Consider the following 22,216-nt stretch of genomic DNA (forward strand, 5'->3'; position numbering starts at 1 on the left):
TGTGGGGTTTTTTTTTGTTTTTTGTTTTTTGTTTTTTTTTCTCGTTGTTGAGCTTTTTAATTTCTTTTTCTTTTTTTTTTTTTTTTTAAGAGGAAGTTGGTCTGTTGTGCAACATAGATGAAAGAACTATAGCTCATATCCCCTCCCTTCTAGTACAAAGGTTCTGTTAATCCAGAGAAGAAGACTTCGTATAGAAGACGCTTATTAACCTAGGAACTGTACTTTGATCTAAAACTATGATTATTTTCTTCTTGAAAAAGTATGTCTATAACCATTTGGCAGAAAAACGATTTATCAAAATGAAGCTAGTTATTTCCTCAGAAAAATCCCACTGTTTATCTAATGAGAACACCTACAATGGCAGTCTGAAGTCTGTTAGGGAGAAACTTCAAGGACACCTCTTTAATTTTTTTATTAATGGAAACCTTTGAAGTCATCAAATAAACAAAGACATACCTGCAAACTATAAAATTCGCACACACACTCAGAACGAAACAGATCCCCATTTTGCTGTGTTTCAAGGAAGTTTGGAGCTATGGTTAAGAAAGGAAAGCTGAAATCTGGATCTCTGGGTTCAGTTACAGCTTTGCTACAGAGTTCCTACGTAAGACAGGGTAAGGCATTGTGTGAAATCCTTAAACAAGATCTATGGCATAACCTAACATATACAACCAAATGGTTTGAAAGAGGTAACATGAAATGACTCTTCTGCCTCCCCACTCCAACCTTTTCCAGAGCCCCATCTATGCCGTGCCTCCTTTTTTGAGCTGTAAAAAACCAGCACACACAGGGATCGACACAGTGCAGCACACTGTGTCCATCCCCTTGTTTGCATGGAGTCTCCTGTCAGTAGCCTTGCAGCCTTCTTCAACAGAGCCTCTGCCTGGGAGCTCTTTATTGGCTGACTTTGAGCCATTTAGAGTCTTGTTACGATGATCTGGCAATTTTTTTTCTTTTTTTCTTTTTTTTTTTCCTAAGATGTAAATATCCTGGGATGGAGGTGTGTTTGAACTTTATGTGGTGGAGATGTGCTTAATCTTGCTGGGCTTGAACCTCCTTTACAAGGATAGAAGCGGTCTGTAACACTTTTGGGGTACTCAGTTTGCCCGTCAGGGTTTGTTAAGTAATCTTATATTTTGTTCAGGATATTAAAAATTCATCAGCTTTTCTAAACACTCTGATTTACAAAATATTAAAATTTTTGCTTTGGTAATCCTCTGTAGTCTCCAAAAGTTAATGTTTAGCATTTCAAACAGGAACTGATACTGTATTAATGCTAACTAAAATGCATGGTAACCCAGAAAAGTCAATCTGTACTCTGAATGAATAGTTTGAATTGGTTGTGACCTGTTGAGTGATTAAGCTGGTTGTGGCTTGTTGAGAGAAAGTCATGTAGGACTCCTGTTTCCATCGAGATTTTGTTCTTTGTTGGAGTCTCGCAAACATGTTTAAACCCAAATATCCAACTTATTGATTATTAAGCTTGACAAAATAGATGCCAGTGACAAATTAATTTATGGAAGTAGAGTGACTGTCTTTAGGAAGAATATTGTGTAGAAATAGCAGGAAGCTTCTGTGCATGAAAAAAAATATGTGAACAATTTCATGAGTGAGTGTAGACAGCCAACAAAAAGGTCATCCTAAAAATATTCAACGTTGACCAGCAGTAGGGTTTTGATTGCTTGGTTTTTGGTATTTATAAAACATGCTACATTCGTAGTCCAACCAGAATGAGTCTCACATCTGGAACACGAGGAGGAGCTTGGTGCCAGGAAGGTGAAGCTCATCCCTTCTGTCACAGCTCTTCAAAGTTGTCTCTTGTTCCCCTCACTGTACTCAAGCTCCTCTGCAAGTAGCTGGGATGACAATTCAGGCTGTTCCATACAGGAATATTGTTCTTTCTTAGCATGGCCTATGTGTTTTCCCTGACTTTGTTTATTTTGCTGAGTGCAGAGGACGGCCATACTTGGCTTGCTGTCACTGGCTATTTCAAAACACATTTGCTCCTATTTGATCAGTCAGCTTCTGCTGTCAGGTATGTTTAAGGAAGCTTTATTTTCGCAAGCCAGCCTGTCATTTCTGTTTTTGAAGAAATTTCATGAGCTCACCTCACTTAATCCACCCAACTACTTTCCCTTCCTCTGACTCTGGCCTCCTTCTGTGCCCTGAGGTAATATTCTTCAAAATTAAGGTTCAGTGTTCTTGGCTGCCCCAGTTAGAGGGAGTGGGAAGAAGACAGACAGATACTACTACTTTTCTTTCAAAACAGCCTTCTCTGTGAAAACTCTCTCTAACAAAGATGCATCTCCAGATAAAAGGACCATTTGGCAGCATACCTGCTGAATGGGGCAGATATGTGTGGTCCTGTTCTCCTCTGTATGGAAGAAACACCACTATTCTTCCCCATGCCAAACATTATTTTTCTTTTTGGAGGTTTGACAGAGCTCTCCTCTCAGGAATGAGGTTCCATGGTAGGTCTGTATCCAATGCTGCCCATGCTGAATGCTGTGTACAGATGTGGTTTTCCAAAGGCGGCTTTTAGACTCTGCTTTCACTTCTTTTTTCATCTGTTCTCTGCTCCACCACTGTGCCTTAGTCCTGCTGGACAGAAGCAGGACAGCCAGTCTCTAGCACATTTGCTTTTCAGCCTTTGGTAATATTATCAGTAAGTAAACTAGTTCATATAGTAAAGTTTAGATCAAGGAATGTAAGCCAGTGACCAAGAGCCATCTGCTCTTCCATTGAACATATATTTAGTGAAATATATATATATATATTTAGTGAAAAGTTACATCAGGATATGCTTTTGTCCTTCCCAGGGAGTTTATTTGTATATTCTGCTGAATCAGAAGTTGCACTGAAACCTATAAATAACATTATGCACAAATGTTCTTACATGTACGAAGGAAGTATAAATTATTTTCAGGTAAACAACACAGTTTCCTCTAAACCTTATTAATCAACCAACAGAAAGCTTTTCTTGTATCTGCTAGTGGTGAATACAAAAGATGCAGGCTTTAAATATAGGGGAAGGATTATAACCTATCTGATTCCTGTAGATTCATTGTAGTCATGTCAGAAACGAAGGATGGGCTGTGGGGTGCCTTGGAATTTGAAATCCTTCATCATACTTGTACTTCAGTTTAAACTTATTTCCACTAGTTCACTCTTCTAATCTGTTTTGGTTGGTTGGTTGGTTTGGGTTTTGTTTCTTGGGATGGGGGGTTGTGGTTGGGATTTTTTCTTTCATTGTTTTTTGAGAGTACAGTTTGGTTGTTTTGACATTAACTTTATATAGATGTAAGAATTTTGCTTCGAGTGTCAAAAAAATTTGACTGCTCTTATCATATGCGTCCTCTGTTAGTATAGGCTTCTTTTAAAAAAGTTACTTATTTCTGTTTCTTACGTATGTGTGTCAGCTGTGCACAACAGAGCACAAGGTAGTTATCTCCAGGTCATTGTACCACCACAGATATACTCACTACCACTGACATGCTGACTGCCACTATTATCACAGATGCACTTATCTCACTATCAGTCTAGGTAGATTTAGTCCATCTGGCCAGCCAGATGGTGCCAGAGCATCCCCAGCAGATCTGGCTCTGCACAGAAGGAGCCTTCAGGAGAAACCAAAAAAAAAATGTTCAGCTTTGAGGTATCAATGAGCAGGACAGTAAACTGTCTGACAGGACTCAGCCCACACTGCCTCTGTCCCTGCACCCTGCCCTCACCATTCCACCAAGGGCCAGCCTGGAAGGGCCTGCCCTTACCCTCTTTTGCTGGAGCTGCTTTGTGTTGTGTAGAGTAATAAAGCTATGGAGGGGAGTTGGAGAGGAGAGCTGACTGTCTTGCCCTGTGGTTGGGTTTGCTACAGAGGAGTAAGCAAACCTGGAATCCTGCACTGCTTAATGTTTTATAGGGCATTTTTGCCTGGCATACCCTGGACAGAAGCAAGTGGTGATGTAGTGAGCAGCAGTGAGCCCCACCTTGCATGCATGTATTGTTTTACTCAGTTATCCCTAATTCATTTGTGCAGAGCTTGCCTAACGGCACCAGACCTGTGGCATATGTGCACTCTGAAAGGTCTCTGTGTGGCTGGGAAGTCCAAAATGTTCCACAAGTGACAGAATAAGTGTGCATGCACTGGGGATGATGTGAACCATGAAATATCTGGGATTTCTTACATTTTAATGGACTTTTCTGAATTGTGGTGATGTAGCTGATCAAGTTGCCAGCTGAAATCTCAGAAAAATAGGGATCTCTAAGAAAAGCTGGATGTGCAATAGCTCTGCTTCAACAATGCTGTTGGACAACAAGGGTTCCTCTCCTTCCAGTGAGAGCCTGACCACTCAGGCAGGGAGTTTGTCTTTATCTCTGGCCCTGGTATTTATTTTCTCTAAGGACAGCAGAGCATCACAGTATGATGAATAGTCTTTGGGCTTATGTTCCTAATCAGGGAATGTGGATCTGAGAACCTTTGGATGGAGAAAAGTGAATCCAGCTCTCCCACACCCGCCATGAGGGAAAAGAGAGAATGGATCAGCAATCCTTCTGCTTTTTGCAGTGATGCTGCCTAATTTTTGAAAGGTCTTGCACAGTTAAGGGAAGGATATGGCTGCGAATACCAAGCCATTCTAATATTTTGCAGCCTGCAGTAAGGCACTAAAAATCAAAAGGGAGGTCAGATATGCCCCTTGCCTTGTTCTCTTGGCTACTTTAAGAGCCTCATTTGTCCACTAGCTTTTGCCATGTCCAGTCCAGGAGAAGCACTCAGAGGCAGGACTGCCCTTGCACCAGGCAAGCAACCAGAGCTGCAGCCCTGCAAAGCTTAGCTCAGTGGCCCTTACTCCCTCTTGTAGATTCAGCTTTCGGTCACTGCCTCTTGCTGACACTTAAAAAAATCCAGCATTTTCAGTGTTATTAAATGTTAGAGGTCTAGTATGATGTTTCTGAGAAGTAATAATGTCCATCTTTTGTAAAAATTAGACATGGGATCTGAAACAACAAAAGGAAAATTGCAATAGTAGGAAATTCTGAGATCAATAAAGATGAAAACACATGGGGTCTTTTCAGAAGTATTGAGCGGAGGACTTGTAATCTTGATTAAATTATTTTATATATTATTTATGGCATTTGCTTCCTCAGAACACACATTTATATATTTTCTTATACACAGACTGGAAAATATTGCTAAATCTTTTCTGAGGAGGAAACAGAAGACTAATACCTTCTTTTTTTAACAGAGTGTTCAGGAGAATGTCTGCTAAATCAAAGACCATGGAGGCATGTATGTTTTCTTATAGAGTAGTTTTGAAGGACATTGATTTCTACCCATTTAATATAACTGATAAAACCAACAAATTGTGGACTTAGTTAGACTGTTGACTCTGTTGACTCAGTTTGGGATTTTATGTATTATATATGTAAATGCCAAGATAGTGTTTACATATTACTGTGTGTGGTATGGTATTCCCTCATGTTCTGGGTGAGACGACTGAGCAGTGGTGGCTCAGCAGTTAGCATGACCAAGTGATAAAAGCAATGGCAGATGGAAAGGACCAAAATGAAAGTTCTCAGGCTTCCTTTCTCCTTCCTTCCCAATACCTGCAAAATTACTGAGGTATCTGTATGCATTCTTCATTGAACTTCTTCCAGTACAACCACCCATTCACACAGTTCCATCATCCATTCATTTTTTCCTTCACAAAATCATCTGACTTTCAACTCAACGCATATGTAACAAGCACCCTTTGCATACATGTATCACCCCCACCTCTGCCTCTCATTCACCCCAGCAGCTGTCCATGTGAGTAACCTACTCACCACAGAGCTCTCATTCATAAGCCCCAGACAAATCCACAAGCTGCTCATCTTTACCCCTCGCAACATCCATCAAGGAGGATAAAGATTTGCTCCTGCCCACCCTCCCTCCTAGCTGGATGCGGGGAGATCTAGTGATGGTTGCTGTTATTGCCTTTGCCCACATGTGAGAGCATGTGAATGTTCTTCCATGTTTTCCCTCCACTCTCTCCCTGTGGGAAACAGTTTGTGCAGATGCACCTCGAATTCACTAGTGCTTGTGCACAGGGGAACCTTCATCCTCAGCGCAGCTTTCTGCAGTGTCTAACTTTGGTAGAGGTTTCCCATCCAAAGACTGAGCTAGCTAACCTTGCTTGGTGTAAAAAATCTTGCAATGTCACTGTATATCCCAGCGTCCAAGCATGTACCTCTAAGAGTGAGGCTGGGAGAGAAGAAAACAGGTTTGTTTTTGTTTTTTGTTTCCTCAAATCATAATAGCACAGGAATGTGGTCTAATGTCTGCTTAGTTGAAAAATGTTCAGCTATCTACCTATAGGATGTTAAAATAAATTGAACCAAACACAGAAAAGGAGTGAAAAATAGTTATCAACTACCTTAGCACAGTACTGTAGTGTGATATTGCTGGGATTTTACTTATATATAGTTCATCATTCCTGACATTTCAGTAAGATGAAAATAATCCAAAGTCAAATCATGGAACTGGCTCTAAGAGCATTAACAGATAGAACAGGTGTTAAAGGTGCTGAAGAAAATCTCTGTAACATTAGCCTTGTATTCACCTCACCTTAACACACTGATTCACTGTAAAAGGTAGAATGTGGAGACCAATCTATAAAGAAAATTTTAAAAAGGAAAAAAAAAAAAATAAGAGTGCCCTTTACTTTACATGCTGTGCTACAGAAATTTTCCTCTCCCAGATGCGTTTCTGAGCAAATTTGATATCTCGAATATTATAAACACTGGAATATATCCTAATCCTTTTTTTCCTTGAATAAATGAGATTTGGATACTGAAGAAATAATAATTTGTGGAGATATTAGTCTTCCCCATTTCTTTATTTCTGGTCCTCCTTTATATTATCTGAAGAGTGTGCACATTGCAGTCAAAGAGGTAAAAGCAACTCATGTAGACATCTGTGGGCTGAACTTTAATGAGAAAAATATTCATCTGGAGAGAAAGGAGGAAGAATGGTGCTTTTGCACAAACAAAATCATTAGCAACATAGAAGATCATTTCAGTGTAACTAATGCACTAATGGGACTTCAGGGAAGCTACAGCCATTTCATTAGCCATGAATTTTTCCTCATTTTCCTGTAAATGAGAATTTTTGTAGCCAATTGCAACAAATTAAGGAAGTTTTATTTTGGGTACTTGAAAAATTGTGAATGCTCGAACTATCTATTTCCCTGTTTAACAAGTCTGATGTAGCCTAGCCCATGCCACCCAAGCACTGCAAACCACACACTGCTGCCCAAAAAGGGCATTTGTTGTCTGATAGTGCTCCTACAGAGACAGGATTTTCCAAAGCCTAAATTTTAACTCCTGCACTAGGTTTCCCTCAGAGGGCTTTGAAACATCCATTTCTTGTTTGCTTATGTGGAAAATAGTAGCCTCCCTCTTTATTCTGTGTTAATGTGTGTTTCTAAGAGATTAAATGTCTTCACTCAAAAAATGCTGTCCATGACTTACCTTCATTATTCATGATCTTCTCACCATGGGGCTGAACAATTTGTATTCTTCTGGCTCCTCCCTAAGTGCCACAACTTCTCACTGACTTTAAAGCAAAATTTCATATGAAATTTAAAAATCTTTCTGGTAATATCTGCAAGTATCTTAAATAGTGCTACCTCACATTTACCTATCTTCTATTCCATAAATATATATCCCATTAAGTCGATACACCACTAGTGTGTAGGAAGCAATTTGTACTCAGGTCCTGACTCTGATCCTGATCCTGTCCTGATTGAATCAATGAGAAGATGACCTTTGCTTGCAATGGCTGTATATGACATGTGACATATGTATGACATGACATATGACATCCCGTTTTTCCACACCACTGTCTCTACCAAAGGGATGACATTGCAATTGGTGGCTTTCCAGAATGGCCTATATCTTTTACACTTTCTTTCAGGCTCTCTATGGGCTACTAGGACTCCTTGGCAATGCGTGTGACTTTCCTGTTAGGAGCTGTTAGGTCCAGCTTATCACATACAATTGTGATGTGAAGACCCTAACAATCTATATCCATTGTAGGCCTATAAGCATTTTCTTGGGATAAATCAGTTTTCTTATGTTTCTTTCATTATTTTGGGACATGATCCAGAGGAACTACGAGTATCAACCTAAGAGTAGATCCCCTAGCAGCCATGAAGCTTTTTCAGGCTTTTCTTGTCTTGGCCACTTTAGGAGTGGCTGAACTAGTACTATTGACTAGCATAACTAACCTGCCCTGCCTCGTGCCCAGGAGCTGAGATGACCTTGTATTAACCTAACGGTGATTACAGAAGCAGATTCCTTTTTGCTGGGAAACAGCACAGACAGTTCTATTTTCGAGAATGTGGAAGGTCACTTGTAATCTCTGGGCTGTCCTGACAGAGCTTGTGAACAGTTTGTGGGACCTCTGCTTCCCTTGAGACATGTGTAAGACTACAAAAACACTTACCATAATATTCTGAAAGACAAAGATTGTACTTCTTTGCTTTGAAAATAAAAGTGTGACTTTAATCTGATGTTAATGGATCTCAGTAACTAGGGTAGGATCACCACTGGCCGCACAGCCAAATCTTGCTTCCTGTGGAAATGTAAAGATGAGATGGGTGACTCATGAGGCCATTTTCCTCTTTTATCTGTCTGTGTGTTTGTTTCTTTATATTAATTGTGTTGCTAGCAATAAACAAGCAGGTTCTGAATTAACATCACCAAAGTGGAGAGAGGAGTTTTGGCTCAGGCCAACTGAAAAGAGTTTTACACAGTATAGCACAAAAGTTCCCAGAGGGCAATGCAATCTAGTGCTTCTTAATTTTCCTGTACAGTAATTCACAGAAAGACAATGGCAATACAGCATTTAACCTGAAGATGGGAATCTTTTCACTGTATCTGGATTATCAAATGTTATGAGCTACGTGCTTGGTTGCTTCCTCCCCATTCATTCCTCATGGATGACTAGGAGAGACATGAAACCTGCCATGGTCCCATGGCATCAACCCAGACCTAGGAAGCACATGTTCCCAAGCATGTGGAGATGGGGTACGTGAATAAGGTTATATTCTGATGAGGCCATATAAGGAAACTCTGAAAGAAATTTCTGTCTCTTTGTTAAATGATGTGTACTTGGTGAGGTTGTTACATTCATAATTGTGCTTATCAGTAGGGGCATGTACTACTATGAATATAAATTGTGACCTGAGAGGGTTACAACTATAATAGCTGAAAGTCAGCCCAAAGTAAGTATATGTTGAATCTCACTTGACTGAGTATATAAGCCCAAAACAGCTACAAGAAAACAAGTAGATTTATTCTGGATTCCATAACATTACGAAAGCCAAAACCTGACCTGCGCATATAAATAGCTGTTACTAAGTATACATTTAACTATATGGCATAGTTAGTATAATTACGTATCTGTACACAGAATTGTGTAGTCTAAATGTCGCATTCATATTTTTCCTATATTTAAAATGCATAACACCAACAGACAGGTTTAATCACTTGGTGAATGAAAAGTACTGTGTGTCTGATGCTCTCACTTTTAATGGCTTAAACTATCTAGTCCTGTAGCATATCAGTTTTCATTGTTTTTAGTAAATGAAGTGCTGTTGATGTCAGAGACCTAAAATGTCTCAGGTTAATGGAATCACCTCAAAGAACAGTTACCTTGAAGCCTGCTGAGACATTTTAAAAGGCAGAATGCAACCATAGCTGAGCAATGTCATATGAGCCAAAGATGTCGTGTAAACCGTGATGAGCCTTTTTCCTATATTGTAGTAAATGTTAAACAACTTGAGTGCTTTAGGAACACTACGAATTGGGAGTTTTAAGTAGTCTCCTGTGAAGACTGATTTTGATTATGAACCTTGGTTCTTCCTTTTGACAGAAGAGTTACTATAGTCTGGTTGAGACATTATTGATATATTGGAGAGATGGGAGAATATGTTGTCGTCAGACATGAGTGGAATATTTTCTCACTTACTGCAAACTCTTGGTAAATTTTAAATTAAGGATTGATTTAAGTGTTTTTTGTCTAAGGATGCAGGAAGTTGGTTGCTTTTATCAATCCCTGTTTAAAGTTTATATTTTTCTTTGCATATTCACTATTTTGTATTTAATAAACGATAAAGGCAGGACAATGTGATTCTGAAAGAAAACAAATTGGCTTCAGGAAATTGCAACAGATTCACTAGTTTGCCAGAGGAGGGAGTGATACAGCCTTTCTGGCTGGTGAGATCCGTGTTTCAGCCTAAATTGAAATGAAATAGCTATTTTGGCAGTCTGGTTTCGAACCATTAAACATTGAATAATCCAATAATAAGAACAATAGGTTATATTTTACTCTGTCTACTTTAAATGAAGACAACCCTTATGAATTCAGTAGGGATGCATAAGTATTAAAAGTAGTAAAAAGGGGGGATACCCAAGCTCATAGCTGAACATTTCATAGTGCACTGGGGATTTCTGACTCTCCCTGTGTTGAAGCAAAGTTTAAGAAATGGATTTGCATGCAGTAGGAGGTTTATGTATTGTGGGTTGTAAATAGTACACTGAGAACATTAGTGAGATTTATAATCAAGCATAAGTACAAAGCAGAAATATCACAGCCATTTTTTCAGTTCTGTCTTAGCTTCCAGGCAACATAAAGATAATGACTGAGTTCTGTGAGTATCTATATAGCCAAGGGAGTAATATCAGTATAGCACTGAGAGAAAAGCTTTTAAAACTGCTAATCTACTTCTGTTTCTTAATGAATACAAAGGAAAGCTGGTGGATCAAAATTACCACACAATCAACCTTGTGTTTATGTCAGAATTCACTATTGCCTATTAATGCTGCTGCTATTTGATTGTAATTCATAGCATGAAGGACAAAAATTGCATTACACAAAAAGGGAAGAAATATTATGACTGTGGAAAGAGGGACCTGGCTGAGGGGGTAGGATAAAAGAAAAGGAAACACAGAACTGAGGAAGACAAAGAGCATCAGAGTAATTAATCAAAGTAATTAAATATTATCTACTATTCTAGGATTTCCTTGGTTGTCATTCCATATATCTTTAAAGACGCAGAAAACTGAAAATATAATGTATTTTCATTACTCACATATATTAGTATCTCTGCCTATAGAAATTGATATTGTGCCAAAGCAGTTTTTCTATTGCTAACTACTTTGGGTTCCAAGCAGTAACTTTGGTTGCTACCTACAGCCAGTGTTGTCTGTTCAGGAGCAGAAAAGGTAGCAGAGATCTTTCTTCCATATCTGGCAAGTGTATGCTTGAAATACGTTGGCTACAGCTAGAGTAAGATCATTCGTTCTCTTCTGAAGACATATGTCTAGGTGACACCAATATAAATTTATTGCAGAATTGATAGACTTGCTGGGAAATGATGTATGCGTAGCTCAAGAGCTAACTCGCTGATAGAAGTTTGGCAGGGACAATACTGCCTTGAGAACTGTATTCCCAAAGCAGCCCTAAACCTGTCGGATGCTCTGCCATGTCTTAATATTCCAGATACCGTGGCCTCTGTACAGGCTGTTCTGCAGCTTGAGAGCCATCTCATTTACCTCCTTTATTCATTTTATCCCAGCACTTCTTGTCACCCCCATAGCTCCCTCCCCTCCTTGGCATTTCACCTTGTCACTTGTTCTCAAACTGCTGTGCCTGTGGCTGGCACAGGGCAGTGAGCACACCCTCCTCTGTGAGACTGCTGCCACTTCAGCCACTTAATAACCGTACGGCCCTGGCTAAATCTCTGATGGCAGCCTCCACACTAGCAGAAGCAACAGTATTTTGATCTGTTGAAATGCTGTTACAAAACAGTATGAAAATGAGACACGGCACAAACAATGACATGGTCCTATGAATGAGGCTGATATAGGTAAACCTACTTTTTTTTTTTTTTTGGCTTGTTCTTTCTTATGGTGACAGAGTTTCATCTTGATTGGTAAAGGACAGGAGTGTATTTTTAGATCCACTTTCCCCCCCTGGTTAATATGTTCAAAGGCTGTTTGAACTGATCACTTAATACAATTGTCTCTCTTTTTTCTGGCAAGAGGAAGGGAGATGGGAGACTAAAGGTGACATCTGCAAGTGATAAAACATACATCGATGTATTTCAGAAAAACTCAGCTGGTTTTAGCATAGGAGGGCTAACTGTGATGCAAACTAACAAGTTTGTCCTACTACTTCAGTATTCAGTTGCACAGCTCTTTAGACTTAATTTCAAAGTGTCTATTTGCATCATTGCTGAAATACTTCTTCCTTTCTAATCTAATAACTAATTAAATTGCTTAAGCTTATGCAGCATGATTTCTCAGTAGCCCTTGGCCACACTGTTTTCTGCATTTATGAAGCATTGTTAGAGCAAATGGAGAAGTGGCAGCTGTTTGCACCAATAAGGGACTGATGAAATGCACAGCACATTTGCATATCCAGGTATTTCACTGATTTCCACAGTGCACAGTGGGCCAAATTCAACCAGCTGCAGCTTCCAGGATGTGGCAGAGACATCCAAGGAAGTCTGTTTTCTGATGTAGAAATGGTTGCATTCCTTCACCAAGCATGATCTGATTGTAAATTGAGCATACGTGGATGTAGATTGCTGTAGTATCAAGTCTCATGTGTTTAAAATGTGGTGGGTCTGTCAAAGTTGGCATTAAGAAGAATATAGAGTGTAATATATAGGGGTATTGGTGGCAAGAAAAAACAGCAGTGAAAGAAATTATGAAGCTGCCCTTTCCTAACCCTTCACCCAATTTAATTTATACAATCTGCCATGGTCTCAGCTTTAAGCCTGGATTAAAGCCCCACATTCAGTGCTGGGATAAACTGAATTCCAAGGGAGTCATGCCCGTTCACACAAAGACATTTTGTTCTGGTAGAATAATGATGTGCCTCTCCACTGATAATTTTACCACTTGAATGCCAAGTGACAGTCCAGAGACACTTATTTAATATTCCTGCTTCATTTGGTGCAAAACTGGCACCTCCAAGAGCTCCTCTGCTCTGGCCGGTTTGGTGTATCCTTGCAAGCTTTCAAAAAAAGGACTACCTTCAGCATTTTGCCTGGATCATTTCCCAGCCATACAGTGCTCCCTAGCAGATGGCTACAACCATCTCCACAACAGTCAGCAGCAACTTCCTTCCTATACCCACAAGTGAAACTCGCAGAATTTTAACCATCCTGTGCATATGTTGCTGAAACACTGATGTCAGTGGGAGCCTACACAGCCGTATGGCTCTGCCTGTGTCAGTCGGAGGTGGTGAGGATCCGGGCTTAATAAATAGCACGCAATCAGCAGCACCAGCGTTGAGACACAATCTACTTGAACGATTTAGCTGTGGATGATGTATTTTTTTAAAAAACTTTTCTCAGTCAGCCAAGCCCATTACCTCCCATGTTCTTCCCTCTTTGACCTGAAATTCATGGGTTCAGTTTGCACATTTGCTCTGCCTAAGGAGGGCAGCTGCATTCAGCACATTTTTGCCTGTTCAGGGCTTTTTGTCTTTTCAGTTCAACATTTTTCTCCTTCATTTGGCAAGTTATTTCAGGAAAGCATAGATGTACGGCTGTGCTTCCTTATTTATTTTATGTACATGACAGAGCACTTATATAATTTCGAACATTACTTGCTCACTGATCCTATAGAAGATAACTGCACCTGACATTTTATATTTCCCTGCTAGTTCGGTTTCTGGAAAAACTTTCAAGAACACTAACATGAAAATGACAGGAGTAATCCTCATGGTTCTTTTCCCCTTCAGCTCACTACAGTAAGAGAACATGCTGCACTGCTTTGTTTTTCAGGTCGATGGCTTCCTGACACTTCTCTTTGGCCTGGCTAGCATTAATACCCTCACAGTAATCAGTGTGACTCGCTACATCAAAGGCTGCCATCCTGAGAGAGGTAAGGAATAAAGGCAGGTCCAGTTCTGCCTTCACTGAACCTGGTGCAGATCTGTATTTCTTTCAGTCGCAGGCTGTATCAAATATAGATTAGATGCATTGAAAAACCAGAACATGACACAGTCATTCATACTGCAAACATGTTTGCAGAGAATCCTTCAAGGTTAATGCAAATAAAAGCCAAATTATTACTAGTACACTTTGGTCACCATGGATTAAATTCACCTTTGCACCAAAGATACAACAGGTCCTGCTGACCTTTTGTATTCCTCAAAATGCAAATTAAATTACTCTGAAGTGATGCATGCATTGTTGTCTGGATCTCAATGAAAGCAATGAATTTCGTCTCCTGTGAGATGATGTTTGGGAAGTTTCCAGTCGTTGATAAGATCCTTGGTTCAAAAGGCTGCCCTGACTACAAACATTTTCACTCTTCAGGGTGTTTTGCTGAGGTTTATGCACAGCAGGCATCAGGCTTTAGATGGCACTGGGAACATTCAGTCTGTGCATCTTGCCTCCAGCTTTTGTAGCACGGCACATCCTCCCATCCCCACATGTCTCTCCAGCCTCCCATCAGTGGACAGGTTCACACCATGGGACATGAAAATTATTCCCATTGTCCCCAGAACTGACCATGACCTGACTCTGCACAGATGGTCCCTGTTGCCTGTCTGTCTCCCAGGTCTGCAAAGCATCATCACTACAGCCTCGCAACTGCACTTCTTCTCTATTGCCATGTTGATCTGTAACCTGAATATCTCAACCACTCACTATTCATTACTGTTGCCAATGCTAAAAACCTTTTAAACACTCTCTTTCTATGTTTGTGTTGTGTTTGGTTTGATTTTGGTTTTGGTTGTTTGGATCAGTAGAAACTCTTCCTTATCATTCATCCTGGATCTTCTGTCTGCTGAAAATTTTGACTTCCACTAGGAACATCATGTAATCTCTTTTCTTCATGCCTACATCTTCCACAAATTCTCCCTAGTTTTCCTATTACCCATCCACAGAAAATGTATTATTAATTTTCCTGCCTTTGTTATGACTGGCTTGCACCAACTTTCAGGCAGAAATCTATTAATGTCTGCAGGTGAAGCATGCATAAGTACACTGGATACATCATGTGGGTTTTTCTCTCTAATTGCATTAGTAGTATTAGCTGTGAAAAGAAATGCTGCAGGGCAGTCTTCTTTTCACAGGAAGTTCTTTAGCAGTTTGTTGTAATTGATAGATTTGTTGAAGTTTGTTTCCAACACAAACTGCTGTTGGAGCTGCTAGAATTTGGCTGTGATGTATTCTACATCTTACATTCATTTAATACTAGGAAGTCATATTTAAAATCCACATTTCTCTTCTGCAAAGCTGTACCATGTTCATCTGAGGGTGTGCATAATTTATGTTTGCCTCTTGAGGAAATCTGAGCAAGCACCCAATTTAAATTTACAGAAATGTTGGGGAAGAGATTGGTGGATGCATAAATATTTCCCATGTAAATGCAGAAATAACTGCAATGTATGGCAACAGCAGGACAGATTAAATAATTTGTACTGAATGGCTAACGTAGTTCGAGCATCTAATATATTCTCTCCTGTTTAACAGGGGAAATCTTGAAATGAATAAGAAAATCCTCTGAATTTAGACTTGTTTGTTTCTATGTAAAACCTAACATACAACTAACTGTTTCATGTTTTTTACAAAACTGCAAAACATAACTCTAACTAAGAATTTGCCAATTTTGTAGTGCTCAACAAACATGCTGTATTCCACTTAGAAATCATTAATTTCCACTGTTCACAAATGGTCTTGAACACAAGCCTGACAGATGCTTTCAAATTTAAGCTTTTCTTATGAATATGCATTTTTTGTCTCTATATTATTTTTTAAATAGCTATATTTTCCATATTAGCTGTTGATATGAGTGCATTTAGATTTCAGATATATGCTTGCCTTTCTAGATATTATTTTCTAACTAAATCATGCCATTGTAGGTCACTGCATCAGCAATAGCAGTATGACAGTGGCTCTGGTTCTCATCTGGATAGCAGCTTTCTTCTGGTCAGCAGCTCCATTACTTGGCTGGGGCAGTTATACAGGTAACAGGTACCTTTCAGTTGTAGTTATTTGGCACCTCTCTGCTTAAATAAACAAAGATACTTACCTTTCTTTTTTGCTGTTTGTGATAAACCAGACCAATTATCAGTTGCACTGGGAAAATCATTCATCATGCATGACGTACATGCAGAGTGTTGCCTGCTTTGGTATCAGCTATAAAGAGATTTATTTGAGGATATCACAGGAAAGACTTGGAACAAGTGCATATCATATATGAAAAAAAGAGGGGCCAGAAACATTTGGCATCAATAAGTAATGAGATAAAGGAAACTATCAAAAGACATATTTCATAAAATGTCAAGATTAGGAAGCTAGAAAAGAACACAAGTTCCAGCAAGTTAAACTTGAAACTATAAGACAAGCCAAAAAGATTTGATGAAACAGTTTGTTGAAAATATGAAAACTAACATAGCAGAAGAAGAAAAAGATACCAGAAAGTTTGTCAGTCCAAGAAGTTATAAGGGGACAAGACAAGGCCATAGCAAAAAAGGAGGTGAGTGGGAGAAAGGAAAAATTTTGAATAGGAGATGTTGTGAAAATTCAGTGGTTAAGGGATATTCCCACACCAGAAAATTTCTTCATATGAAAAAGTTGAAGAAATTGTCTTGAACTAAGTCTCGAAAAATTCAACAAAACAATTCTCTAGGAACAAGTGTTAATGATACAGGAGTCCTAACAACTGAAATATTGTGACTGAAATTGTCCAGTGCTTATCTGCCTGGATCCTGTAGGCATCTGCATCCTTTTAGAAGTCATTAAATCTATGAAGACTTATTAAAACAGCTATGTGAATATATCCTCTTACTTATTAAATACATGAGCTTTGAGGTAACTCTGGACCCTTGAAATAAGCATGTGAGAAAAGTATCCATTTCTATGATTGGTTAAGTCTTCTTCCCAAACCAAAATGCTACCAGGATATTAGGCTCAATGGATCTTTTATTTGAATCAAAACCAAACTATTTACTAGACTGTTCTAATTTTAGGTCATGTTTTTGCACTCTGGATATGCTATAAACTTTGGGTGTTTGGACTGCTCATTTTCTTTCTATCTTCTGGATATCTGTGTTTTTTTTTTTTACATTAATGATATTAGCTCTTCATTTGTAGAACAATCTCTGATGACCATTTCTGGCCTTTGCCTGGAGCACTGTCTTGCAGTGTCTTGGGCATCCAAGTGCCCCTATGGGTCCTGTTGGTACTCCGGATTCAATTCCTTGACAGTGGTCTTCAAGACCGCTTCTAGGAGCACTCTTTCCTACTGAGAATCATACCAGTTTCAGGTTCCTGGGCTCACTCTAAACACATTTCCATGGAGGGCACCTGTGGAGATGTGGGAACCCAGCAATGGCAAGTCCAGCAGTGGAGCATGCAGCAGGTGTTGGCAGAACAAAACACATTACACCTTGGACCTCTCACTTCTTCCCAGCAGCTGTAGAGGTCCCCAAAGACCCCACTGATTTTTGGAAATGTCACTTGCTAGAGTGTCTGCAGTAGGAGAAAACAGCTCTGAATTCTGACTCACAGAAAAACTGCAGAATTTTCTTTTCATGTCACCTGGCAGCTGCTTTCTTTTTTCAGTCAAAAATTTTCACAAACCAGAAACCTGGAATTAAGCCAGCTTTTATAGTTATCTCTTTGAAACTTGGGGTCTAGTGATGAAAAAGGCAAAGGAGACAAAAATCTGTTTCTGTTACTGAACACATCCAGACAGCAACAGCTAGAGCTTTTGGTGTGAAAAATACTGAGTTCTTTTTGATGAAAATCACAAAGGAGATTTTAATCTTTTGCTCCTTTAATTCATCCTGTTCAAACCTCCTATCACCTGTGAGGAATTAAGGGCATTTTTTTTTTCTCCAGATTTATCACTGGATGTCAGGGAGAGATCAGTTACTAAATCATGCAGGCTTCACCTGTATCATATCTCCAGGACTTGTTAATACTTGACTTACATAATTTTGGTTCATGCTTCATTTATTTATAATTAGATTTGCTGCCATAGCTGTCAGAAAAAGAACAGCTTTTTCCACTGGAAAAGAAAAATCAACAATTCACAATCTATAGAAAACTTCTAATGTTATCAAATTCAAGTTTTATATGAGGATACATTTGCAAACACATTAGAGGGTCTAAAGAAGTCAACTTTTTCATAAAAGTATTTAAGCAGAGACTGCACCTTATTCCCACTGCCCTCTAGTTCCCAACGAGATGGTGTCCTTTTGTGAATTGCACTAGCCGCAGATCCTGCAATGTGCCTAACTTCATTTTTAAGAGCCTGCAGCTCCTTTGTGGTTGCAGAACTGTATGCTTCTCATTAAGCAAAGCAATATCTCCTTAAGTATTTATGTTTCATGTTCCCATAATCTTTATCATTAGCTGTATTGGTTTGATTTCATGGCTTTTTCTACAGTTGGCTTTTTGTTTCTACTAAAAAACCCTCAAGATTTTTATTTCCTATTTTATTAAGTAAGTAGTGACTTTTTACATTTGGCATATTGTCTCTTTACAATTGCTTGTTATGCTGATACAGTGCTCATCTTAGGAAGTTACTGTGTAGAAAATTATCACAAATAAGGGTAGATAACAGTCAATATCAAACCTGTTGAATGAATACCCATTTTATTTCTAATAAAGTATTGTGATTTCCTGTTCTGAAACAACAGTTTGTGCATTATGAATTTACACTGAAAATCTAAACAGGACAGAATTACAATACACATAAAAACTTGTTACAGTGTAGCTGATCTTGAAAAATTGTTTATGTATGAAATTATGCCACAGAAAGATTAATCCATTCTTTAATGCTTAAAAGAAGAAAACTACAGCATTTGAACAGATAAATTAATCATTCAAATCCAGATTAATGTTCTAAAAATGCTAACCAACTTATTTTTGCTTTCCAGATCGTATGTATGGCACATGTGAGATAGACTGGGCAAAAGCCAACTTCTCGACAATTTACAAGTCCTACATTGTCTCCATTTTTATCTGCTGTTTTTTCCTACCTGTAACAGTCATGGTCTTCTCATATGTGTCAATTATCAATACCGTCAAGCTAAGCCATGCATTAACAGGACTGGGTGATCCCACAGACAGACAGAGGAGAATGGAGCGGGACGTCACCAGGGTGAGTTTGGGTTTCATGTTGTGTGGGATTTACCTCAATTAAATCTGTCTTTCCCAAAATTGGTCCCAACTAGAACAGAAGAGAACAGAATGTATCCAGTCACATTTCATTTCTCTATAAATTCTAGTTAGAGAGTCTGAACTCAGTGAAGAATATGAGGATTGTTTAAAACTGCTACCCTAACAGTTGGTTAGTATTTGTGCTACATAACATGTGAAAAATAATCTAAATATAATTGGAGTGGGTTATACTGCCCAAAATCAAAAGTTTGGTTTGGCATATGCTCTTTTCTTTCAGAAGTTACCTTACTTCTAAGCATATACAGAAGTTACAGTGGAGCTTTCAATTTATTTACCATTGACTTATGTCCACCCAAAACCCTCTTAATTCATATAAACATGCAGGAGACTGTAGCTACTTTCATTCCATTAGATGAGGCATTGCTCAAGCACACCACCATGTCAAAATTAGCATCCAGGCTGCTATTCCCAGTGTATTATTTCCTTCATGTAGTCTTCCAGAATAGATTTAAGACTATTCTTCTTCTGTTTTTTAGGTTTCTATTGTCATTTGCACAGCCTTCATTATTGCATGGTCACCATATGCTGTCATCTCTATATGGTCTGCCTATGGTTACCCTGTGCCCAATCTTACCAGCATCCTTGCCAGTTTGTTTGCTAAGTCTGCCAGCTTCTATAATCCCATTATCTACTTTGGAATGAGCTCAAAATTTCGGAGGGACATTTTAATCCTGTTCCATTGTGCCAAGGAAGTCAAGGACCCTGTGAAGCTCAAACGTTTCAAAAACCTCAAGCAAAAACAACAAGAACCTTCTCAGAAAGAAGAGAAGTATGTGGGAGAAATGCACCCTGCACCAAGCCCTGATTCTGGGGTGGGAAGTCCTACCAATACCCCACCTCCAGCAAACAGGGAAGTGCATTTTGGTATTCTTGATACACCATCTAATAACCCTGATATTGAATGTGATAGACTGTAAGTTTTTTGGCCACCTAACACATGCACTCACTTTGTGTTCAGGAAGACCCGCTTCAGATCAGTGCTTGAGTGATTTCTTACTTTCCAGTCCATCTGTTTCTTTCTATAGCACTGATGACTATGCAACTCAAGCAAATCAGATGGTAAAGTGATATTTTCCTTCTATGTAGGTACAAAAAGCCATGAAGCACATTACAATGTGGGCATAACACTCAGTGCCAGAAACATTTCATCTTCACATTCATACAGGAAAAGGAGGAATGACTTGTGAAGAGCAGGCATTAGCTAACAAAAATAACTAATATGTCCCTATCCAAATGTTACTAATTAGGACATTTTATTTCTAAATATGGTTTTTGCTCTTCAGGAGTCCCACCCCTAGAGGACAGTTTTCCATGGTGCTGTAGGAGAAGACAGGCCCTGCTGAGACTGCCATGGAGCTGCTGCAGCTCCAGCAGCTGTGGACTGGCAGGCAAAGCCATCCGTTCCCTGCGGGCACCGACGAGTGCCTGCCATGGGCTCCCAGATCCTGTCCCTGCATGGTTGTGCATCTGATCCGCTGTGCCTGACTCTGTGTGTGTCTAAATGGGTGCTAGGAGCTGTAGATCTTGGCATTTGCTAGTGGCTGCAGTCTGAACAGTGGCTTCATACTTTTCCTCATTGGTCTGCAGAACTATTTCCTCCTTCCCTGACCATCCCAGTGAGCAGAGCTCAGGAAAGTTGGCCTTTAATTTTAGTGATCTGTCTCCAAACTGGTTGTTTTTCTACCTGGTGGAGCAAAAGATGTTGTACAGGCAATGAAACCAAAAATGACACTACAGTTTTAAGAGTACTGATGAAGTGTGGCATCAGAGCCATTTACAAAACACAATCCAACACTTCACTGCTGCTTCTAAAGAAGGTTTTTGTACCTGCCTATGGGTAAAAATGACTTTTAGGTAAATGTAACTAAGTAGCAACTAAGGTCATTGATTCAAATAGCTGAGCTGTAGGCTTAAATTGGTAGCAAGACTATCACATGTAATAATATCCAATTATTCCAGTTTATTTTACAGATTCAAAGGAGATATATCTTCATAATTTCCTATATTGGAAATTAACTGCATAATCAGAGACTTCTGTAAAAAATGTCTCTGGATTAACTGTGGAAATTGTGGGTTCGTTTAGTGCCATTTGCAAACTAAACAAGGAAGAAAAGAAAAACCCAACAACATTAATTGCTAACTTCACTGCTATTTATGACTTTCTGGAATCTCACTGTCTGGGTGTGCTAAATTGTAGCTGTTTTGCAAAAGTATGCTTTTCCAGATGTGTTTCTTGGGACAGTTGCAAAGAGAGCCACCTTCATTTCCCCCATTGCTTTATTTGTTTTGAGAACATCACCTGTGTTTGAAGTTAAAAACAAATAAACATTATAAGCGACATTGGGGAACCATGTTTTCTTTCATGGCCACAGATTTGAACTACAAGAGTATTCATTTTTGTGGAAAATTTTAAGATACTGGTGCTATTTCATTACCATAAATAATTAAAAACAAACAAGCAAACAGTTTGCTTCCAGATAGAAGTGCATACCATAACTGCAGAAATAGATTAAATCATTTAGGGCAAACTCCTGTCGCAGCTGGATGAAGCCTGGCTGGGTTTGCCAAAGCTGGCACACAGTTTTGAAAGCTCCTACGTGTAGCATGAAATCTGCCTTGGTAGCCACACTGGACTGAGCCTTCTTGCTGCTGACAGTGCTCAGGTTTTCCTCCAAAGAGGATGACAGCCGCACAGCTCCATCACCTGCAGTTCTCAGAGGTACTTGCAGCCACATGTGTGCCAGACAGGTGTGCCAAACCTGCCCATAGATGCTCCAAGGCCATAGATGCCAGGCTATGTTTCAGTCTGTATTTCCACTAATTTATGGATGACCGGGAAAATTCTTGCCCTGCTGCACTGTAGTTGATCTGCAAGATTCAGACTCTCGACAGAGAAAAATGTAAAAAAGGCAAAGGGGAAGGTGGAACAACAAGGCCATTTCCAAGAGCACCCACAA

The 22,216-nt window shown here is 39.3% G+C and overlaps 1 protein-coding gene across 1 annotated transcript in view; it reads left to right on the forward strand.

Moving 5' to 3' along the window:
* Positions 1-20,176, forward strand: part of LOC308039279 (visual pigment-like receptor peropsin) — a gene marked incomplete at its 3' end in the record, with an annotated part of 29,827 nt that extends 9,651 nt beyond the window's left edge. Inside the window, exons 3-6 of the mRNA XM_080342474.1 lie at positions 13,842-13,941; positions 15,929-16,033; positions 18,956-19,179; positions 19,736-20,176. Coding sequence (XP_080198600.1) covers positions 13,842-13,941; positions 15,929-16,033; positions 18,956-19,179; positions 19,736-20,176 — 870 coding nt within the window. The remainder of the gene's footprint in view (positions 1-13,841; positions 13,942-15,928; positions 16,034-18,955; positions 19,180-19,735) is intronic.
* Positions 20,177-22,216: the final 2,040 nt, after the last annotated feature.

Source organism: Nesoenas mayeri, assembly GCF_963082525.1.
Source record: "Nesoenas mayeri genome assembly, chromosome: 3".
Taxonomy (NCBI): domain Eukaryota; kingdom Metazoa; phylum Chordata; class Aves; order Columbiformes; family Columbidae; genus Nesoenas; species Nesoenas mayeri.